Source organism: Megalobrama amblycephala, linkage group LG14, assembly GCF_018812025.1.
Source record: "Megalobrama amblycephala isolate DHTTF-2021 linkage group LG14, ASM1881202v1, whole genome shotgun sequence".
Lineage (NCBI taxonomy): Eukaryota > Metazoa > Chordata > Actinopteri > Cypriniformes > Xenocyprididae > Megalobrama > Megalobrama amblycephala.
In genome coordinates this window covers 15,592,677-15,611,095 of record NC_063057.1, presented here as the reverse complement: position 1 = coordinate 15,611,095, position 18,419 = coordinate 15,592,677, and the positions used below count along the sequence as shown (strand labels likewise).

At 36.4% G+C, this 18,419-nt stretch overlaps 1 protein-coding gene across 6 annotated transcripts in view; it reads left to right on the top strand.

The window, feature by feature from the left end:
* Positions 1 to 18,419, top strand: part of anks1b (ankyrin repeat and sterile alpha motif domain containing 1B) — a 238,722-nt gene that overhangs the window by 210,674 nt on the left and 9,629 nt on the right. For 4 of the 6 annotated variants that reach the window (XM_048154390.1, XM_048154393.1, XM_048154394.1 and 1 more), the window contains 7 exons: positions 6,954 to 7,061; positions 7,639 to 7,824; positions 9,244 to 9,369; positions 14,400 to 14,471; positions 15,575 to 15,661; positions 16,018 to 16,155; positions 17,445 to 17,612. In XM_048154390.1, coding sequence (XP_048010347.1) covers positions 6,954 to 7,061; positions 7,639 to 7,824; positions 9,244 to 9,369; positions 14,400 to 14,471; positions 15,575 to 15,661; positions 16,018 to 16,155; positions 17,445 to 17,612 — 885 coding nt within the window. The remainder of the gene's footprint in view (positions 1 to 6,953; positions 7,062 to 7,638; positions 7,825 to 9,243; positions 9,370 to 14,399; positions 14,472 to 15,574; positions 15,662 to 16,017; positions 16,156 to 17,444; positions 17,613 to 18,419) is intronic. The other 2 variants (XM_048154392.1, XM_048154391.1) reach the window with 2 other exon arrangements.

Below are 18,419 nucleotides of genomic sequence, written 5' to 3'. Positions count from 1 at the left end.
TTGGGAAATTAAAAACCAGATGCAATTAGAGGCAACAATAATAGACAAAAGGTGAATGTTTATTAATAAGCTTTAATATTTTATTAATATAAATGTAATAGTTTAATAGTTTATTAATATAAATTTATTAATAAGCAATTTAATAAATGTTTATTGTTTCATAATTATTCATTGAACATTAATAAATGTTCATTTCCAACATACTTTGGGTTAATTTTAATTAAGCAGTAATTTTTAAACAATAGTTGAGTTAAATAAAACTACCCAGCACGTTGGGCAAACATTTAACCCTACCGCTGGGTTAAAACAACCCGATTGCTGGGTTTGTCCATTTTCAACCCAACTTGGGTTGTTTTTAACCCAGCATTTTTTAGAGTGCATTCTTAGCTGATTTGTAGGTCTTACCTTGTTTAAGCTGGGTTTAGTTAGTTTAAGATGGTCTTCCAGCCTGGCCAGCTGGTCTTCTGTTCTGATCTACTGAAAAATGTCCAAAACCAGCTCTCAAACCAGCCTGACTTTAGGTGAGCAAAACAGCTTAGGCCAGTTTAAGATGTGTTTTTCGTTAGGGTGGTCTCTGACCGAGTCAACGTCAGTCAAAAAGGAAAATCATTTGGAGGTGAAATAATTTTTTAATGATTTTATTTTAACACTGCAGTGTTATCTCCAATCCCCTCTTTCCCATTGGTTGCTGTTAAGCTAGTTGTGGAAATGAGAAATGTTTGGGGAAAATCAGCTGCTGAATGTCGTACATACTGTATACTATAGTTGTCGCTGCATATTAAACTGGTATAGAAGAAACTGTGTGTGTGTATCAGCCCCTTTAACATGTTTCAGACTCACAAGTTTGTGTGCGTCTGGCGTGGAGATTACACTCCTGTCACTGGACCGCAGAGGTTAATCCCTCTTCAGCCTTGCTTCCTGCTCACTTTCTCTAATCTAATGGGATTAACTGTCATTTTACATCCAACACTGCAGCAATTACTCCCACAGAAAGGAAGAGACCACACAAGACTCCATTATGCATGAAACAGATGAATGTTTTAACAGTACTTCAGTTATTGTGTAAAAATGTCAATGGTCTCTCTGGTGTGTGTTGCTCTCTTTTTACAGAGCGGCCAAATCTTTCACACACTCCCTGATTTTCTTTGTCCAGTGAATGCACAAAGAGGATCTGCCTGATTAGGTGTTAAACAGGCCTAACTGGCTGACAGATAAACACTCTAATTTGGCTGCATTCATTTGTCGCAAATTAAGATTTTGGATTTGAAAGGTCGGCAGTGTGCTGTGGGACAACGGCAGTTGCACTCCTGCAGTCCTGGAAAGCAATCGGGTGATTCTCAGTCAGAGTTTACACACTAACAAGTTCCATTCTTTCTGCTTTAGTGTCTCTATCACAGCAGAATCACATGGTGGGTCTGGAATTGAATAGCCTGCTGCCTGAGTAGGACCTACATTTTTGCGACTGTTAAAAAGTATGTTCTGTATAGTAGGAATATGGATAGTATGAATGAAATTCGGACGTACTACATCCGCCGTGTTTAAACTGTCATGTGACCTACCAGCATCAGTTGGCCTCATGGGAATGTAAAGTGTCCATCTATTGCGAAATCCAGAATCTTTGCTGAAGTAGTAGGTCATCCAGGTACTTTTCGCCTACTGTTTTTCAAATACTGTGTTTTCTGTTGGTGTACTGCTTTTCGCGTAAGGAAGTATTCGATTTCTGACACAGTGACAGTTTTTACTCAGAGTAATTTATTCGTAGAGTACATTATAGACCATAGACTTGTAAATATAGTGCTTCAACTTTTAAGTTAAATTTAGTTAACTTAAAGGTGCCCTAGAACTTCTTTTTATATTAAGATGTAATATAAGTCTAAGGTGTCCCCTGAATGTGTCTGTGAAGTTTCAGCTCAAAATACCCCATAGATTTTTTTTAATTCATTTTTTTAACTGCCCGTTTTAGCGCATCATTAACTATGCACCGATATATAGGTTGCGGCCCCTTTAATTCTCGTGCTCCCCCTCCCCCGGAGCTCGCGCTTGCCTTGAACAGCATAAACACAGTTTACACAGCTAATATAACCCTCAAAATAGATCTTTACAAGATGTTCGTCATGCATGCTGCTTGCATACATCGGATCATGTAAGTATAGTATTTATTTGGATGTATTACATTTGATTCTGAATGAGTTTGATGGTGCTGCGTGGCTAAAGCTAACATTACACACTGTTGGAGAGATTTATAAAGAATGAAGTTGTGTTTATGAATTATACAGAGTGCAAGTGTTTAAAAATGAAAATAGCGACGGCTCTCTTGTCTCTGTGAATACAGTAATAAACGATGGTAACTTTAACCACATTTAACAGTACATTAGCAACATGCTAACGAAACATTTAGAAAGACAATTTACAAATATCACTAAAAATATCATGTTATCATGGATCATATCAGTTATTATTGCTCCATCTGCCATTTTTCACTATTGTTCTTGCTTGCTTACCTAGTCTGTTGATTCTGCTGTGCACAGATCCAGACGTTAATACTGGCTGCCCTTGTGTAATGCCTTGAACATGAGCTGGCATATGCAAATATTGGGGGCGTACATATTAATGATCCCGACTGTTACGTAACAGTCGGTGTTATGTTGAGATTTGCCTGTTCTTCGGAGGTCTTTTAAATAAATGAGATTTATATAAGAAGGAGGAAACGATGGAGTTTGAAACTCAGTGTATGTCTTTTCCATGTACTGAACTCTTGTTATTCAACTATGCCAAGATAAATTCAATATTTTATTCTAGGGCACCTTTAAAGTATAAAAAAAGCAAAATATTTAGATTTTATTTCTTTTTAGCTTTATTTCAGTTTCTAAAAACTATTTAACAGGTTGGCGCCGATAGCCTAGTGGTTAGTGCGCCGACATATGGCGCAAATGCGTTCACAGCGACCCGAGTTCGATTCTCGTCTTGAGGTCCTTTGCTGATCGTGCCCCCCTCTCTCTGCCCCGTTCTTTCCTGTCTGCTCTCTACTGTCCTCTCCAAATAAAGGCACAAAAAGCCCATAAATATAACTTAAAAAATGTTTTAAAAAATTAACAGACCTCTTTGTCGTCTATCGTTTGTGTTTGTATAGGGTAAACGTCAAGCTAAAGGATTACCTTTGAATTCAATCACTGTTTAAACAAATTTGTTTTGCTCATGTTTATTGAAGGCACCTCATTATTACTTTGAGGTTCATACACTTAAAAACTGCTACTGGAAAAGTCGAAAGAGAACCGTCACAATGTCCTTTTCCATAGTAAAAGGGCCAATATTATCCCAGAAATTATTCACAGATACATGAAAATCTACCAAAAATGCCATCAAGGCACTTTTAGCATACTATTTTCAGTGCACTACGAATCCTGATCTTATATATAGTACAGTTAGTATGTAAATTAGGTTGCAGCTCTCAGTAGCTTTAAGATACAGGACTGCAGTCAGCATACTGTACCCGGCGGTGCGGTTATGTTCACGAGCAGTCGCAGTGATTAAAACACATGGCTGCTTCTCTTTATCACCCCTGCTGCATGTGTAATGCGAAGCTTATGCATATCATCTGAGCGCCTCTCGTGTGATAGAGCCGTTTGCGCTGTCGTCCAGTTTGTACAGTATTCCTCTATGCCACGTTGCATCTCCACTGCAGCCTGCTCTACACATTTGCATTTAAATTAAATTCAATCTCCTCTGCTTTTTACTGTCATGCAGTAAGGCAGCATTGAACCTTACACACTCTGCATACTCTCTTTGTTCATTTCCTCCTGTTTTCTCTCCTTTTGTTTGTCCGTTTCCTGCTGCAATGGCATGCGTGCGAGAATATAAATAGCTTATATTAACTTCTGCGTATCTGTGGTCTGTGCCTCGGATTCAGAGATCTACTGATGCATATACTGGCTACAAAAATGGCATGAACATTCTTAAGATTGCAAGCTTTGATCTGATTGGCTGACTTTACTGCAGAAGATTACAAGGGCTGCTAAATATTGCTTGCAAGGAACTTTTAAAGGTCCTGTTTTTCAGGGTTTTTTGAAGCTTTGATTGTGTTTATAGTGTGCAATATAACATGTGTTCATGTTTCGCGTGTAAAAAAACACAGTATTTTTCACATAATTTACTTATCTGTATACCGCTGTTTCCACTGTCATAAACACGGGCTGATGACTTCCTTGTTCTATGAAGTCCCTCCTTCAGAAATACGTAACGAGTTCTGATAGTGCCAGCGGTTCCTGTGTTGTGATTCGACAGCAGCTTAGCGCTCCTTGCCCGGAAAGGTCACGCCTCTTACCATAACGTGGAGATGCACGCGCTCAGTGTTATCGTAAACATGTCTTTAATTTTACCCTATCAATTTGAGCCGGAATCAGACCCGGTGATTGGACTGCGGGATGAAAATAACAGCGTTTCGACGACATGGCGACAAACACACTCTACAAACGCAACTCTTGTGTATTCCTGTGGGCGGAGGTTAGTCAAAAAACTGTTTTAGTGACGTCATTAAAGAAGGAAGTAGAGGGATGTAGTCCAAACTGGCCGTTCGATGTAGGCGACTTCTGTTAAATAAAATATCTCGCTTGGCATTGAACTTTGAGCTTTAAAATTTTACAGATTTTATTTTTACTCTTACAACAACATTACACACTAACTAAAGTTTGAAACATGGGATCACGAAGAACGGGACCTTTAAAGTCAAAATGCTGGCAAGGTTCATGCGATCAAAGGTCTATACAAACTTTTGTAGACACTACTATGTCATCATTTGAATAATTTTAAAATAAATAATTATTTGTTATGGTCGATATTAAAATTCTGTACCATTTTGTTTAAATACATAAATTAATAAATGCATATAGCCTATAAATACTAAAATTAAATGCTAGAAGTCATTTTAGGCAGAACATAATATTATGAAATAACCGATATGGTACTGCTTATATTGTGCATTTGTAGGTTTAAGGTATTTCGAATTAAATACATGTGTTTATTAAATGGTTTTGAAATATGTATGTAATAAAAGGTATGTATTATGTATGTACTTTTATATCTCTATATTGCCCAGCACTATTCAACAAGAACTGAGCAGGAATATTTCTTGGCCAGAATAACATGCAAAGTGGACCAGACTTTGTGTCAGTAGTCAAAAACACAAGTCTGAAAACTTCAGACAGGCAAAGCTGTGTTCTTTTGTGTTTGTGCACTTTATTTCTCATGTGAATGCTCCAGGCACGTTGAAATCACATTTTGTGTGGTTTAAACTCCCAAAATGGCAAATTATCTCAGACAGACTGTCTAATTTCAGAGAGCACATTTCCTGTTGTAGTCCTGAAGGGTTTTCTGTCCAGTTCCAGTCTCTGTTGCCCTAACCACCTGTAATCTGGCCAGCGTGGGCCTGAGGGAGACTGGCTGCTGGCTGCCTCAGATTGGCTTGTTTGTGCCATCTCCAGAGGGTTTAAACAGGGTTAATGAGCCTCTGGTGCCCACAGTCCTAAACCTCCTTACACAAATGGATTTTAGACATGAGAGGCTTTGAAGAGAAACACAGAATCCTTAACACAGAGTGTAAAAAAAAAACATTTGTGTGTGTATATATATATATATATATATATATATATAAATGATATATTACTCATGTGGAATGTAACTTTCTCAAAAGATGTCTGAATTTTGAGTAATTTTTTTTTTTTTTTTTTTTTTTTTTTTGTGAATCATTCAAAAACACAAGTCGGCATGAATTCATTCAATTGATTCATTTTGCAAATAAGTATGGAAAACTAGTGTCAGGATTATTTTCTCATTGGTGAACACATGTAGGAGCCCTGCTCCTTCATAATACAGGTCATCTCACTGACGATTCCGGACACTGTGTTGTAATTGAAAACCGTGATTTGTGCTGAAAGGAAATATTCTCCCATTAATTCAATTTTCTAGGGTAAAATAGTGGCAATCATTATAAATGAAGCTAGAGAAGAGTGTTGCTATAGGGACAGAAATGAGGCAGCCAATGAGAAGCCACCATGTGTGTTGCGACTAAAGCGGGTTCTTTACATGGATTTGATGCTTCTGTGTAACCTGGTTTACACTAATAGCTCAAATGAGTGACAGAATAGGCTTTATGTATGCTCATTAATTGGGTGGAGTAATTCCCTGTTCGTCGAGGTTGTCGTATTTATGTGTGTGTGTTTGTGTTGAGAGAGAAAGAAATAGGGCAGTTTGCAAAACAAAGAGTCTTAGAGACATTATTGATCTGTTTGTGTGTGTGTGTGTGTGTTCTTTAAGTTTCATCAGAATGACCAGGGTTTTTAAGTGACCATCTTTTACTATTATTACACCCCTGATGCACCCCAGACAATAATACAAAAGCTCTTGTGTACAAACACATAAAATAGTTCTAGTTGCATAAAATAGGCAGGAAGAGAACATTAAAAGCCAGCATAATTTATTTGCACATGCTGTCTGTGTAATTTTACACCCAATTCACTGAAGAAATCAAGGCACTGTTTGTATTGAACAAAATATAATTACTTTATTGAAATATGGCACAGGGCTGTTTTAGAGGATTTAGCATATGGGTAAAGTCAGCAAGAATTGCCATTCACGATTTATGAGTTAACATTATACAATACTCTGCGTGGTCTAATTGACATCAACCGGAAATTAAATTTTCTGGGCAAGTTACATTTTTATTAAAGTTTATGAAAACATTGTTTATTCATTAATTAACTTATTTATGAATGAATGAAAACCATGGACGGATGAAATAAACCAGGAAGTTTTATTAACAAGCAAGTCCATTTTGATTTCACGTTGGCTTGAAACTTGATTGCGGCAGTAATAGTGACACAGCTGTAGTGAATTTGTGAAAGTGCAGAGGACTAAATGCACAGAACTCATTTTTCTTTCTTTCTCTCTCTCTATTTTAGGTTCTTAAGATTAATTTGATCGGTCACAGGAAAAGAATACTCGCATCACTTGGAGATCGACTGCACGAAGACCCTCCGCAGAAACCACCACGGGCCATCTCTCTAAGGGTAAGTAGATAAATTAAACGTTCATCCTAAATGTCACCCATAAAAAACGTATGTTGTATTTGATGTGTGCGTGTATATGTGTATGCGTTATTTTTTTTATCCTGTTCCTCAAAACGTTTATAGAGAGAGATGTTTTTAAGACAACAGAAAATGTCATTTTCTGTTCGATTTGCTCTTATTCAGAGAGCGATGGCATTCTTATGGCCTGAGCCGCTCCAGGGATTTAACTTGATCTTCCAGGCTGGATCAGACAGCTGCTCTCAAACACAGCTAGGCGTCCTCAGCCTCTTTTCCAGGACCCAAATCAATACAAAAGCCAGTTCAGAGCAATAGAAATCAGAGTTCCTTTCGGCCACAGCTTATATTTTTTCTTAATCTAAGGACGAGGGTTGTCTGATGCAGAAACAGTGGGTCATATGACTAAAAAATGAATTCAAAAACAGGCGCACAGCCAGACCTCAATTGAGAAAATCCCTAGAGAAAGCTATCTGTTAGCATTCCCATTCATCTCATTGCAGTTTCTGCACTAACCACCCTACTAACCACCAAAAAACATTTTTCTGTCGCCCTCCCGCAGGAGCCCACCGGGAACCACACTCCCCCTCAGCTGTCCCCGTCTCTGAGTCAGGCCTACCCCAACGCCGGCTCTCTGGACGTCCAGCATCTCATCATGCAGGCCGACGCCCGACGCAGACGCAACGACAACTACTTCGAGGACGTGCCGCGCTCCAAACTAGAAAGACAGATGGCACAAGTCAGTATGGTGAGTTAGTGCACTTGCGTCAAGTGCACTACTCCCCTCTGCGTGTGTTGGTGTGATCAATTGTGCTTTGTGCACCTTTATGTCTGGATAGAATCTCAATAAATCAGTGCCAAGCGTGTGTGTGTTTGCGAATGTGAACGTGTTGTGGCTGAGATCTCTCATTGTGAGCTTATCTGTGATGTGTGTGCCTGTGTGTTTTGCAGTGATTGTGAATAGAATGAGTTATTGCAGCGAACGTAATGACAAAAGGTTACGAAAAGCCCTTCCTCTTTTAGCCTTTATCAGTTTTTTCCTGCCCTGTGGCTCCATATATCTTCACAGAGGGAGAGAGAGAGAAAAAGAAAAAGATCGAAAGAGCGATAAAAAGGCTTTAGACCAAATGATTAGCAAGTATTCAGCCAGAAATCTATGACTATCTAAGATGTGCTCGGTTAAAGGATTAGTTCATTTTCAAATAAAATTTTCCTGATAATTTACTCACCCCCATGTCATCCAAGATGTTCATGTCTTTCTTTCTTCAGTTGAAAAGAAATGAAGGTTTTTGATGGAAACATTCCAGGATTATTCTCCTTATAGTGGACTTCAATGGCCTTCAGATGGTTGAAGGTCAAAATTGCAGTTTCAGTGCAGCTTCAAGGGCTTTAAACGATACCAGACGAGGAATAAGGGTCTCATCTAGCGAAATTATCAGTCATTTTCGGAAAAAAATGTAAATGTACGTGCTTTATATAAACAAATGATCGCCTTCCAAGTGGTTCCGCCAAAACCGGAACTTACAGGCGCTGCATTCGTTCTGTAAATTGAATAGGGAAGGCGTAGGACATACAGCGTAAGCTTTGGAAGGCGATCATTTGTTTATATAAAGCATATACATTTAATTTTTTTTTTTTTTTTTTGAAAAGCTAGATAAGACCCTTATTCCTCATCTGGTATCATTTAAAGCCGTTTGAAGCTCCACTGAAACTGTAATTTTGACCTTCAACCTTTTCAACCTATAAGGAGAATAATCCTGGAATGTTTTCATCAAAAACCTTCATTTTTTTTTTGTCTGAAGAAAGAAAGACATGAACATCTTGAATGACATGGAGGTGAGTAAATTATCAGGAAAATTTTTTTTGAAAGTGAACTAATCCTTTAAGTGAGATATATATATATATATATATATATATATATATATATATATATATATATATATATATATATATATATATATATATATATATATATATATATATATATATCACTTAAAGGATAAGGATTTCACTATTTTTCACACATTCACACACATATATATATATATATATATATATATATATATATATATATATATATATATATATATATGTGTGTGAATGTGTGATGGTAACCTAAATGCTGGACCTTGATATAATTATATTTTTTCAACTTCCTATTTTTCAGCAAGGGGAATGGTGCGAGCCAATCACGTTACGGCCTCCGAACGAGGCGACATCATCTACGCCGGTGCAGTACTGGCAGCACCATCCTGAGAAGCTTATATTCCAGTCATGTGACTACGAAGCATATGTAAGTGTGGGTGTTAAAAGTGATAAATGATGAATGTTTCTCAGATTTTCTTGCAAAAACCCTACAAAAACCAAAAAAACACTTGAAATGTGAGTGTACGAAGAATTTAGATTGGACGCGGCCTTGGCGGGCTGCTGTAAACCATCAGAAAACGCAAGAGAAAAGCGAACGTGAAAGCTATCTACGAGTCCTTTAGTTATTCAGTGGTGAATAATGGTGTTTTAACCTTCAATCAATACAGCTTTTTTCAGCTCTCTCTGAGCCCGAGCATCTCTAGTATTAGCTTACATAAACCCACTCTGTTTCCTAGCAACAGCCATCTAAATTTGATTGGCTTATTCTCCAGTGCCAAAAAATACTGATGGAGTTTATGAACAGAATCCATGCGTGTAAGTGTGACTGAACCACAGAGGCCAAAGGTCATGAGTTTATTCCCAGTGTTGAACTGTGAAGGAATCTTTGGATCAATGCTTATCCGACTAGTAGTAAAATATTTAAAAAAAACACAAAAACAAAAAAAAAAACCAGAACTACATCTAAACTGATATTAGACTTAAACAATGGTGGTCCTGACTCGCATGGTGCCTAAAATTAAGTCCGTAATGAGATGCTTCCCTAACAAACATGAAACATGAAAAACTGCATAATTATTATTCTGTACTTAATATTGATGTTATATTACTGTATATATTTCTACCTGGCAAATAAAATAAAAAATATATTAAAATAAAAGTAATTCAAATAAAATATTTCAATACAATTAAATATTAAAATAAAATGAAATAATGATTTAAAGGTGCCCTAGATTCAAAAATTGAATTTACCTTGGCATAGTTAAATATCAAGAGTTCAGTACATGGAAAAGACATACAGTGAGTCACAAACTCCATTGTTTCCTCCTTCTTACATAAATCTCATTTGTTTTAAAGACCTCCGAAGAACAGGCGAATCTCAACATAACACCGACTTTTACATAACAGTCGAGATCATTAATATGTACGCCCCCAATATTTGCATATGCCAGCCCATGATCGAGGCCTTAGACAAGGGCAGCCAGTATTAACGTCTGGATCTGTGCACAGCTGAATCAACAGACAAGGTAAGCAAGCAAGGAAAGTAGCAAAAAATGGCAGATGGAGCAATAATAACTGACATTATCCATGATAACATGATATTTTTAGTGATATTTGTGAATTGTCTTTCTAAATGTTTCATTAGCATGTTGCTAATGTACTGTTAAATGTGGTTAAAGTTACCATCGTTTCTTACTGTATTCACGGAGACAAGAGCCATCGCTATTTTCATTTTTAAACACTTGCAGTCTGTATAATTCATAAACACAACTTCATTCTTTATAAATCTCTCCAACAGTGTAGCATTACCCGTTAGCCACAGAGCACAGCCTCAAATTCATTCAGAATCAATGTAAACATCAAAATAAACACTGTACTTACGCGATTAGACATGCTGCATGACGAACACTTTGTAAAGATCAATTTTGAGGGTTATATTAGGTGTTTGAACTTTTTTTATGTTGTTTAAGGCAAGCGCGAGCTCCGTGGGCGTAGAGCACGAGATTTAAAGGGCCACACACCCTGAATAGGCTCATTTCTAATTATGCCCCAAAATAGGCAGTTAAAAAAATGAATTCAAAAAAATCTATGGGGTATTTTGAGCTGAAACTTCACAGACACATTCAGGGGACACCTTAGACTTATATTACATCTTTTAAAAAAAAAGTTCTAGGGCACCTTTAAAAGTATATAAAATATTACAACAAAATATTAAAATAAAATGTAATAATGAAGAATTACAAATACAGAGGAATATAAAATTATAAATTAAACTATGAATACAAAAAGTGATTGATTAATATCATATAGCTGTGATTAATGTGAATGTAAAGTAATGATCTAGAGTGGATTTGTAAATAAGGTGCATTTTATTTTTTGATTGAAAATGAGTAGTACAGGCAAGTAGAGGCTCTGACAGTAGCATCCGCCTGTCTTGCCTGTCAACATTACCGTCTTATTTAGTCTTAAGATGACTGGGTTTTACATTAACTGAATGCTTTACAAAACGCTGTCACACATCCTGATGGTAGATGCCAGATTGCTTTCATGTGAAACACAGCCCGCTGGCTCTCAAGGTTGTCCTTGTCTGATACCCAGCAGTGCAGCGTAACACTTCACCAGATCACAGCACAACTAAGCTCTCTTCCTACACACTTCATTGTACACGGCTACATTTCCTTTCAGTTATTGATTTATTTGACAGTTGTACTCACGGTGTCATACCATCTGTGCATATCTACTGTTAGGAAAGAAAACCTTGGGAATATGGTAAAAAAAAAATTAAAGAATAATCTGAATACTCAGGTGGTCTTATCAAGACCTGTTTCTTTTTAAATATTTAAAATATATTAAATATTCAAGTGTTCTATTAGTATACTTCCTTTAAACTAAAAATAAGAAAGTATACTTTCAGTCTACTTTTTATGTATTTCTCAGAAATATACTTAAAATTGCACTTAAAGCTGCAGTCCGTGATTTTTCCTCTTTGTCGCCATCTCTGTTTGAAACCTGCAATTGCAGTCATATGTGGAATAGATATCTGTACGTGAATTTCCAGTGGAAATCCACCATGTCGCTCTTATTATAAAACATTATTACAAGCTTACCTTTGTGAATCGAGACAAGATAATTAGATGGTTTTGAACACTGGCTGGTTATGTACTTGCTCAAAAATTGATCTTGGATCATTTTTAACCAAAAAAAGTTACGGACTGCAGCTTTAAGTATGCTTGACTTGTACTTACATAAAAGTCTAAGTATATTTGGCCTATACTTGTACTCAATCTTTTGATCGAGATATACTTAAAAGTATAATTAAATATTCAAAGTATACTTGGCTTGTAGTTGTGTTTAATCTTTTGATTGCATAGCCAATACATTTTTTTTACATAGTTTTACATACAGTCTTATAAACTTACATTGTTTGAAAAGATTGATTTATAAAGAATTTGAATCTGAATTTTCTACTGGTAGTGTACAAGTAAATCTACTTGACTCTTTCCCCTCCATTGACTGAATATTTCTAGCTATCCATGTTTTCACTGTTATACGGAATTACACATCTTCTTGTACAAAATTTCTGGATCAAAACACAGGAGAAGAAGCAGCTGAAACACGTGATAGACGATTGCTCACGCAAATGTAAAATAACACGATCATCAAACATTAAACAGCATATAAATCGCAGCTGCCTAATGATACTGGATGAAATGAGGAACCCAGGAAGAGGAAACGACTGTGAAGCTCTGAGGGTGTTGATGGACTCGATCTACTCCATCTGTGTTCTGAATCTGATCCAGATGTAGTCTTTGACAAAAAGTTTTTGTTTAAAATGTTGCCTTTCTTTATGAAACTTAGCCACATTCAAGTGTTGATAAAAAAAAAGAAATGATGCATGAAGCTATAATAAAATGTTTTTTAAATTAAAGTACAGTTAAAGGTAAATTTCAAGTATAAAAAATAATACCTAAATTGTAACATAGTAGTGTACTAAAAGTGCAAAAATAATATATAAATAATAAACTATAAGTATGATGTTCTCTTAAAGGTGCCCTAGAACTTTTTTTTAAAAGATGTAATATAAGTCTAAGGTGTCCCCTGAATGTGTCTGTGAAGTTTCAGCTCAAAATACCCCATAGATTTTTTTTTAATTCATTTTTTTAACTGCCTATTTTGAGGCATAATTAGAAATGCGCCAATTCAGGGTGTGTGGCCCTTTAAATCTCGTGCTCCACGCCCCAAGAGCTCGCGCTTGCCTTAAACAACATAAAAAAAGTTCACACAGCTAATATAACCCTCAAAATGGATCTTTACAAAGTGTTCGTCATGCAGCATGTCTAATCGCGCAAGTACAGTGTTTATTTTGATGTTTACATTGATTCTGAATGAGTTTGAGGCTGTGCTCTGTGGCTAACGGCTAATGCTACACTGTTGGAGAGATTTATAAAGAATGAAGTTGTGTTTATGCATTATACAGACTGCAAGTGTTTAATAATGAAAATAACGACAGTCTTGTCTCCGTGAATACAGTAAGAAACGATGGTAACTAACCTCATTTAACAGTACATTAGCAACATGCTAACGAAACATTTAGAAAGACAATTCACAAATATCACTAAAAATATCATGTTATCATGAATCATGTCAGTTATTATCGCTCCATCTGCCATTTTTCGCTGTTGTTCTTGCTTGCTTACCTAGTCTGATGATTCAGCTGTGCAGATCCAGACGTGTAATCCCTTTCATAATGTTGGGAACATGGGCTGGCATATGCAAATATTGCGTACATATTAATGATCCCGACTGTTACGTAACAGTCGGTGTTATGTTGAGATTCGCCTGTTCTTCAGAGGTCTTTTAAACAAATGAGATTTATATAAGAAGGAGGAAACAATGGAGTATGAGACTCACTGTATGTCATTTCCATGTACTGAACTCTTGTTATTCAACTATGCCAAGGTAAATTCAAATTTTGAATCTAGGGCACCTTTAAAGAAAACTTACAAGTGTACTTGCAGTATAAAACTACTAAACTAGTAGTTTACTGAGATTACACTTCAATGTACTTTCATAAACTAAAAATATACTACTAGTATTAAAATAGTAAACTATTAGTATACTTGTAAGTTCACTTGTATGCAGTACAAATGAGAAACATAGATGTAGTTGTGCACCTACTATTACATTTATAGTACACTTAAATGTATACTCATATATACTAAAAGTGGGCCAATTTAGTCTCAAGCAGAATTGAAATAGTACACTTACCTCTTGGTGTAAATGACATTACAACATTTATTTCCATCAAGGGGTGCATCAAATTTTGGTCAAGATCTTGTTTAATTATTATTATGTATTATGTTAAACATATGTTTAATTATTTTTACTTTTGTATTTTTATCTACTTTTTTAAATTATAACATTCATAAAAATGAACGTGTTTCTCAATTTCTGCAGTATCTGGGGTCTATGTTGGTGAAGGAGTTGCGCGGCACAGAGTCTACGCATGATGCCTGTGCAAAAATGAGGGTAAGAGTTGTGTCACCATGGCAGCCACTAAACAATCTGTCCAGTCATGTTCTTGCTGCCCTCAGGTCACTATGACACACAGTCATTGAGAAAACATGTAATTCTCTGAGGACTACAAAAGCACACGGTGTACTTGGGATTTAAACACACCCAAGACTCTCATAACCATGCAGCTTTAATTCCCACAATGTACTGTATGAATGCATTAACATCACTTTAAAATAAAATACCTTCTCTTACCTCAACGGCCCCCGGGCCACCGGTCTCACGAGATTGTTTAACGCGGCAGGACAGTTCGCCCGCTCTGTTTTTGTATGCATGTAAAACACCATCTGTTCTCCACCTCTCTCCTTTCTGCACCCCGCTGCACATTTCGATGAGGCCGAGAGAGTTTGAGACCTGCCGCCCCTTGCTTCTTCACAAACACATTAATACATTCAGAAGGTGTAAATTTAGGCCCTCCGTCTCTCGCTCTTTGTTTTAAGCAGAATATTTTGACAGGTACAGAGCGGTAGAGAGCCGCTGATGCACAGGAAATCACTGACACTGAGAGCGAAAGAGGAAATGAGGTCCAGATTAATATATATTCCACTATGACAGCTGATATGACAGCGTAGGAATATATGAAAATGAATTCTGATTCTCTGCATTTCATCACCATCATCCTCAGCTGCATGTGGTTTATGCCCCTGCAGCCTGAGGTGGTGTCCCACAACCTGGTCTGGTTTGCTGGTTTTATAGAGGTTTTGGGGCACTTGAAAGCTTGCCTCCTGCTGGCTGACCAGCTTGACAGACTGGGAGACCAGTTAAACCAGCTAAAACCTTTTTTTTTTGTCAGCACTACATATCATCATCAACTTTCAAACCCAAGAAGGCCACGTTTTAAACAGTGCACAATGTTATTTTGGCCCTTTTTTATTTGTCTCTTGAGATGGCACACTATCTGGGTTATTGCAGGCGACTGAAGGGCATTATGTGTAAATAATTTAGCGCGTGTTTGAGTTTGTATTAAGCAGATCTCAGTCAGTGGGGTCTCATGAATGTTTATGTTGGAGACTGTAAGACTGTCTGCTGATCTCTCCTCCTCTCATCCTCTTCGTAAGAAGTCTACAGAACAGATGAAGAAGATTCCCACCATAGTACTGTCTGTCTCCTATAAGGGCGTCAAGTTTATCGATGCCACTAACAAGGTAATCATCCGTCGTTACCTGTATTATATCTCAATTTACACATAGATTATAATTGTAACTTTCATCTCCCTTGATGAGGGCTGTCATATAATTGAATAATCAGTCACAATAAATTGCATGTCATTAAAGAAATTAAGAACGTTACGTTATTCCGACAAAGCGTTGAATAGATATTACAAATAGTGCCATTCTAAGCCAATTTATTGGCTGTTTTTGAATCATGATCACACTAAATGAGCACATTAAATTGATAGTCCTGGTAGAAATGTAGAATAGAAAGATGTTGTTATTAAACAAAGATACATTTAAATCTAAATTCTTTTCCTCTTATTTCTCTCCCTTTTTCCGACGTGTAGAACATCATAGCTGAGCATGAGATCAGGAATATCTCGTGTGCCGCGCAGGACCCTGAAGATCTGTCCACATTTGCGTACATCACCAAGGACCTGAAATCCAGCCATCATTACTGCCACGTGTTTACAGCTTTCGATGTGGTTAGTAGCATATAATAAATAAAGCCATGTCTGATAAAGCATAATGTAAAAAAAAATTGTCCAAAATAAGAGGCAAAACAGAGAAAGTAATGTTGTCAAAAGTACTGACCGCGGTACTGAAATTTTAAAAATGTGACGCTTTGAGCACTGTTGAGCGGATTTGTAAAACCTCTGATTGGCTATTAATCGCGATTAATCGTTAGCAAAATAAAAGTCTGTTTACGTAATATATGTGCGTGGTCTGTGTATAATAATTATGTGTATATATAAATACACACACATACATGTATACATTTAAGAAATATATGCATGTTTAAATAAATATATATATTTATATATATTTTATAGTACATGTAAGTATAAATATTTTATATATAAATCTAACATTTTTCTTAAATATATACATGTATGTGTCTGTATTTATATATACATAACTATTATAAACAGAACACGCACATATATTACGTAAACAAAGACTTTTATTTTGCAAACGATTAATCACGATTAATCGTTGCACATCCCTATTTCAAACGCTCTTGTGCATTGATCATTGTAGCCAATCACAGACAAATCTGATGAGCGTTTGAACACAGAGGCCAATCAGGTGTTTACGAAGTCCGCTCAACAGTGCTCAAAGAGTCACTTTTTTTAAAAATGTAAGTACTGACTTCAAAATCAGTACTTTTGGCAACACTAATAGAAAGTTGCCTATAGTTCATTTGTAATGTTGATTATTTAAATGTATATTATTTTTTATATTTGACCTTTTTCAAAGAGTCAATGTCTAGTGTTATGTTTTGAACTATTTTCTAAAATGAGATTGGTCTAACAAGTTTTCAAGTCTTCATCAAAACTCAAATGTCACATTTTATAGCATTTGTGCAATCATTTTAAATACAAACTATACTTTTTTGTTAGATTTAATGGCTATGGTGGGGTTTTTTTTTAAAGAAATTTTAAGTTTAGTAAGCTGATGTCTTCTGTGTTACCGTCTGTCACAGCAACACCACAGAGCTGTTTGTGCGTCAGCTAGTCTCAACACATGAATAATTTATAACATGCTTAAAGCATGTTTTTAATCATTTAAAAATCACTAAGCTCTGAAATTATGGAAGTAAAGTGGTAAAATGCTGCCAAATGTAGTAGCACTAAATTGAACTCAAATCTTGGAGGATTTTTCCACATTTTCTCTGCTGATTTGTAACAGCGTAGATCCACACAAGTGTGATTTGCAAGTGGATTTTTGATTCTCTCATCATCATTGCACATCTGTATTTTTTTTAAAACAGAATCTGGCCTATGAGATTATCCTGACGTTGGGCCAGGCGTTTGAGGTGGCGTATCAGTTGGCCTTGCAGGCCAGAAAGAGCGGCCACGGTTCATCCACTCTGCCCGAGAGCTTCGACAGCAAACCCTCCAAACCTGTCCCTAAACCTCGCGTCAACATACGCAAGTCTGTGAGTGACTTTGCCCTTTCAGCACTAACACACACACACACACACACACACACTCACCTGCGCTTCTAACACAGCAGTCTGTCTCACCTCATCCATCTGTACATATGTACGCCTACACTTCTGCCTGCACATCTCAAGTTGAGTGATGCATCATGGGAAACATAGCTGCTAGAATGTTTTAATTTGCAGTATTATTTTAAAACTGACGTTGATCGGCTGTGTCAAAATCATTCAAATATGCTGATTTTGTGATCTAGAAACAGTTCTTATTGTTATTATCAATGTTGAAAACAGTTGTGCTGCTTAATATTTTTGTGGAAACTTATATATATTGTTTTAGGATTCTTTGATGAATAGAAAGTTCAAAACTGAACAGCATTTATTTCATATAGAAATATTTTGTAATTGACTGACCCCAAACTTTTGAACAGTAGTGTATATTTACATGATACCAAAACATTTGTGTTTATCATATATTCTTTTGTATTATCGCTATGATATATTCTTTACATTCAAATTTTAGCTACATCATGATCTGTAGCGATCAACAAGATCTACAAGATAATCTGTAGTAACTGTAATTTAAATTTCTGTTTTTTAAGCCTAACTTTGCATTTCTATTTTGTTTTGGAGGGCTTTTCAAAAGACCAAGCCAAGAGCAATGAACGGTTTTCGTGTCAATATTGTTATTTGATTAATATATCGTTGTTAACGATTTGATATTTATGCCATCTAAAGAGTAAAGCCCTCTGGTGAATGAAAATAGAAACATTTAGAATCCAGTCTGGCCCACAACATAAAATGAGA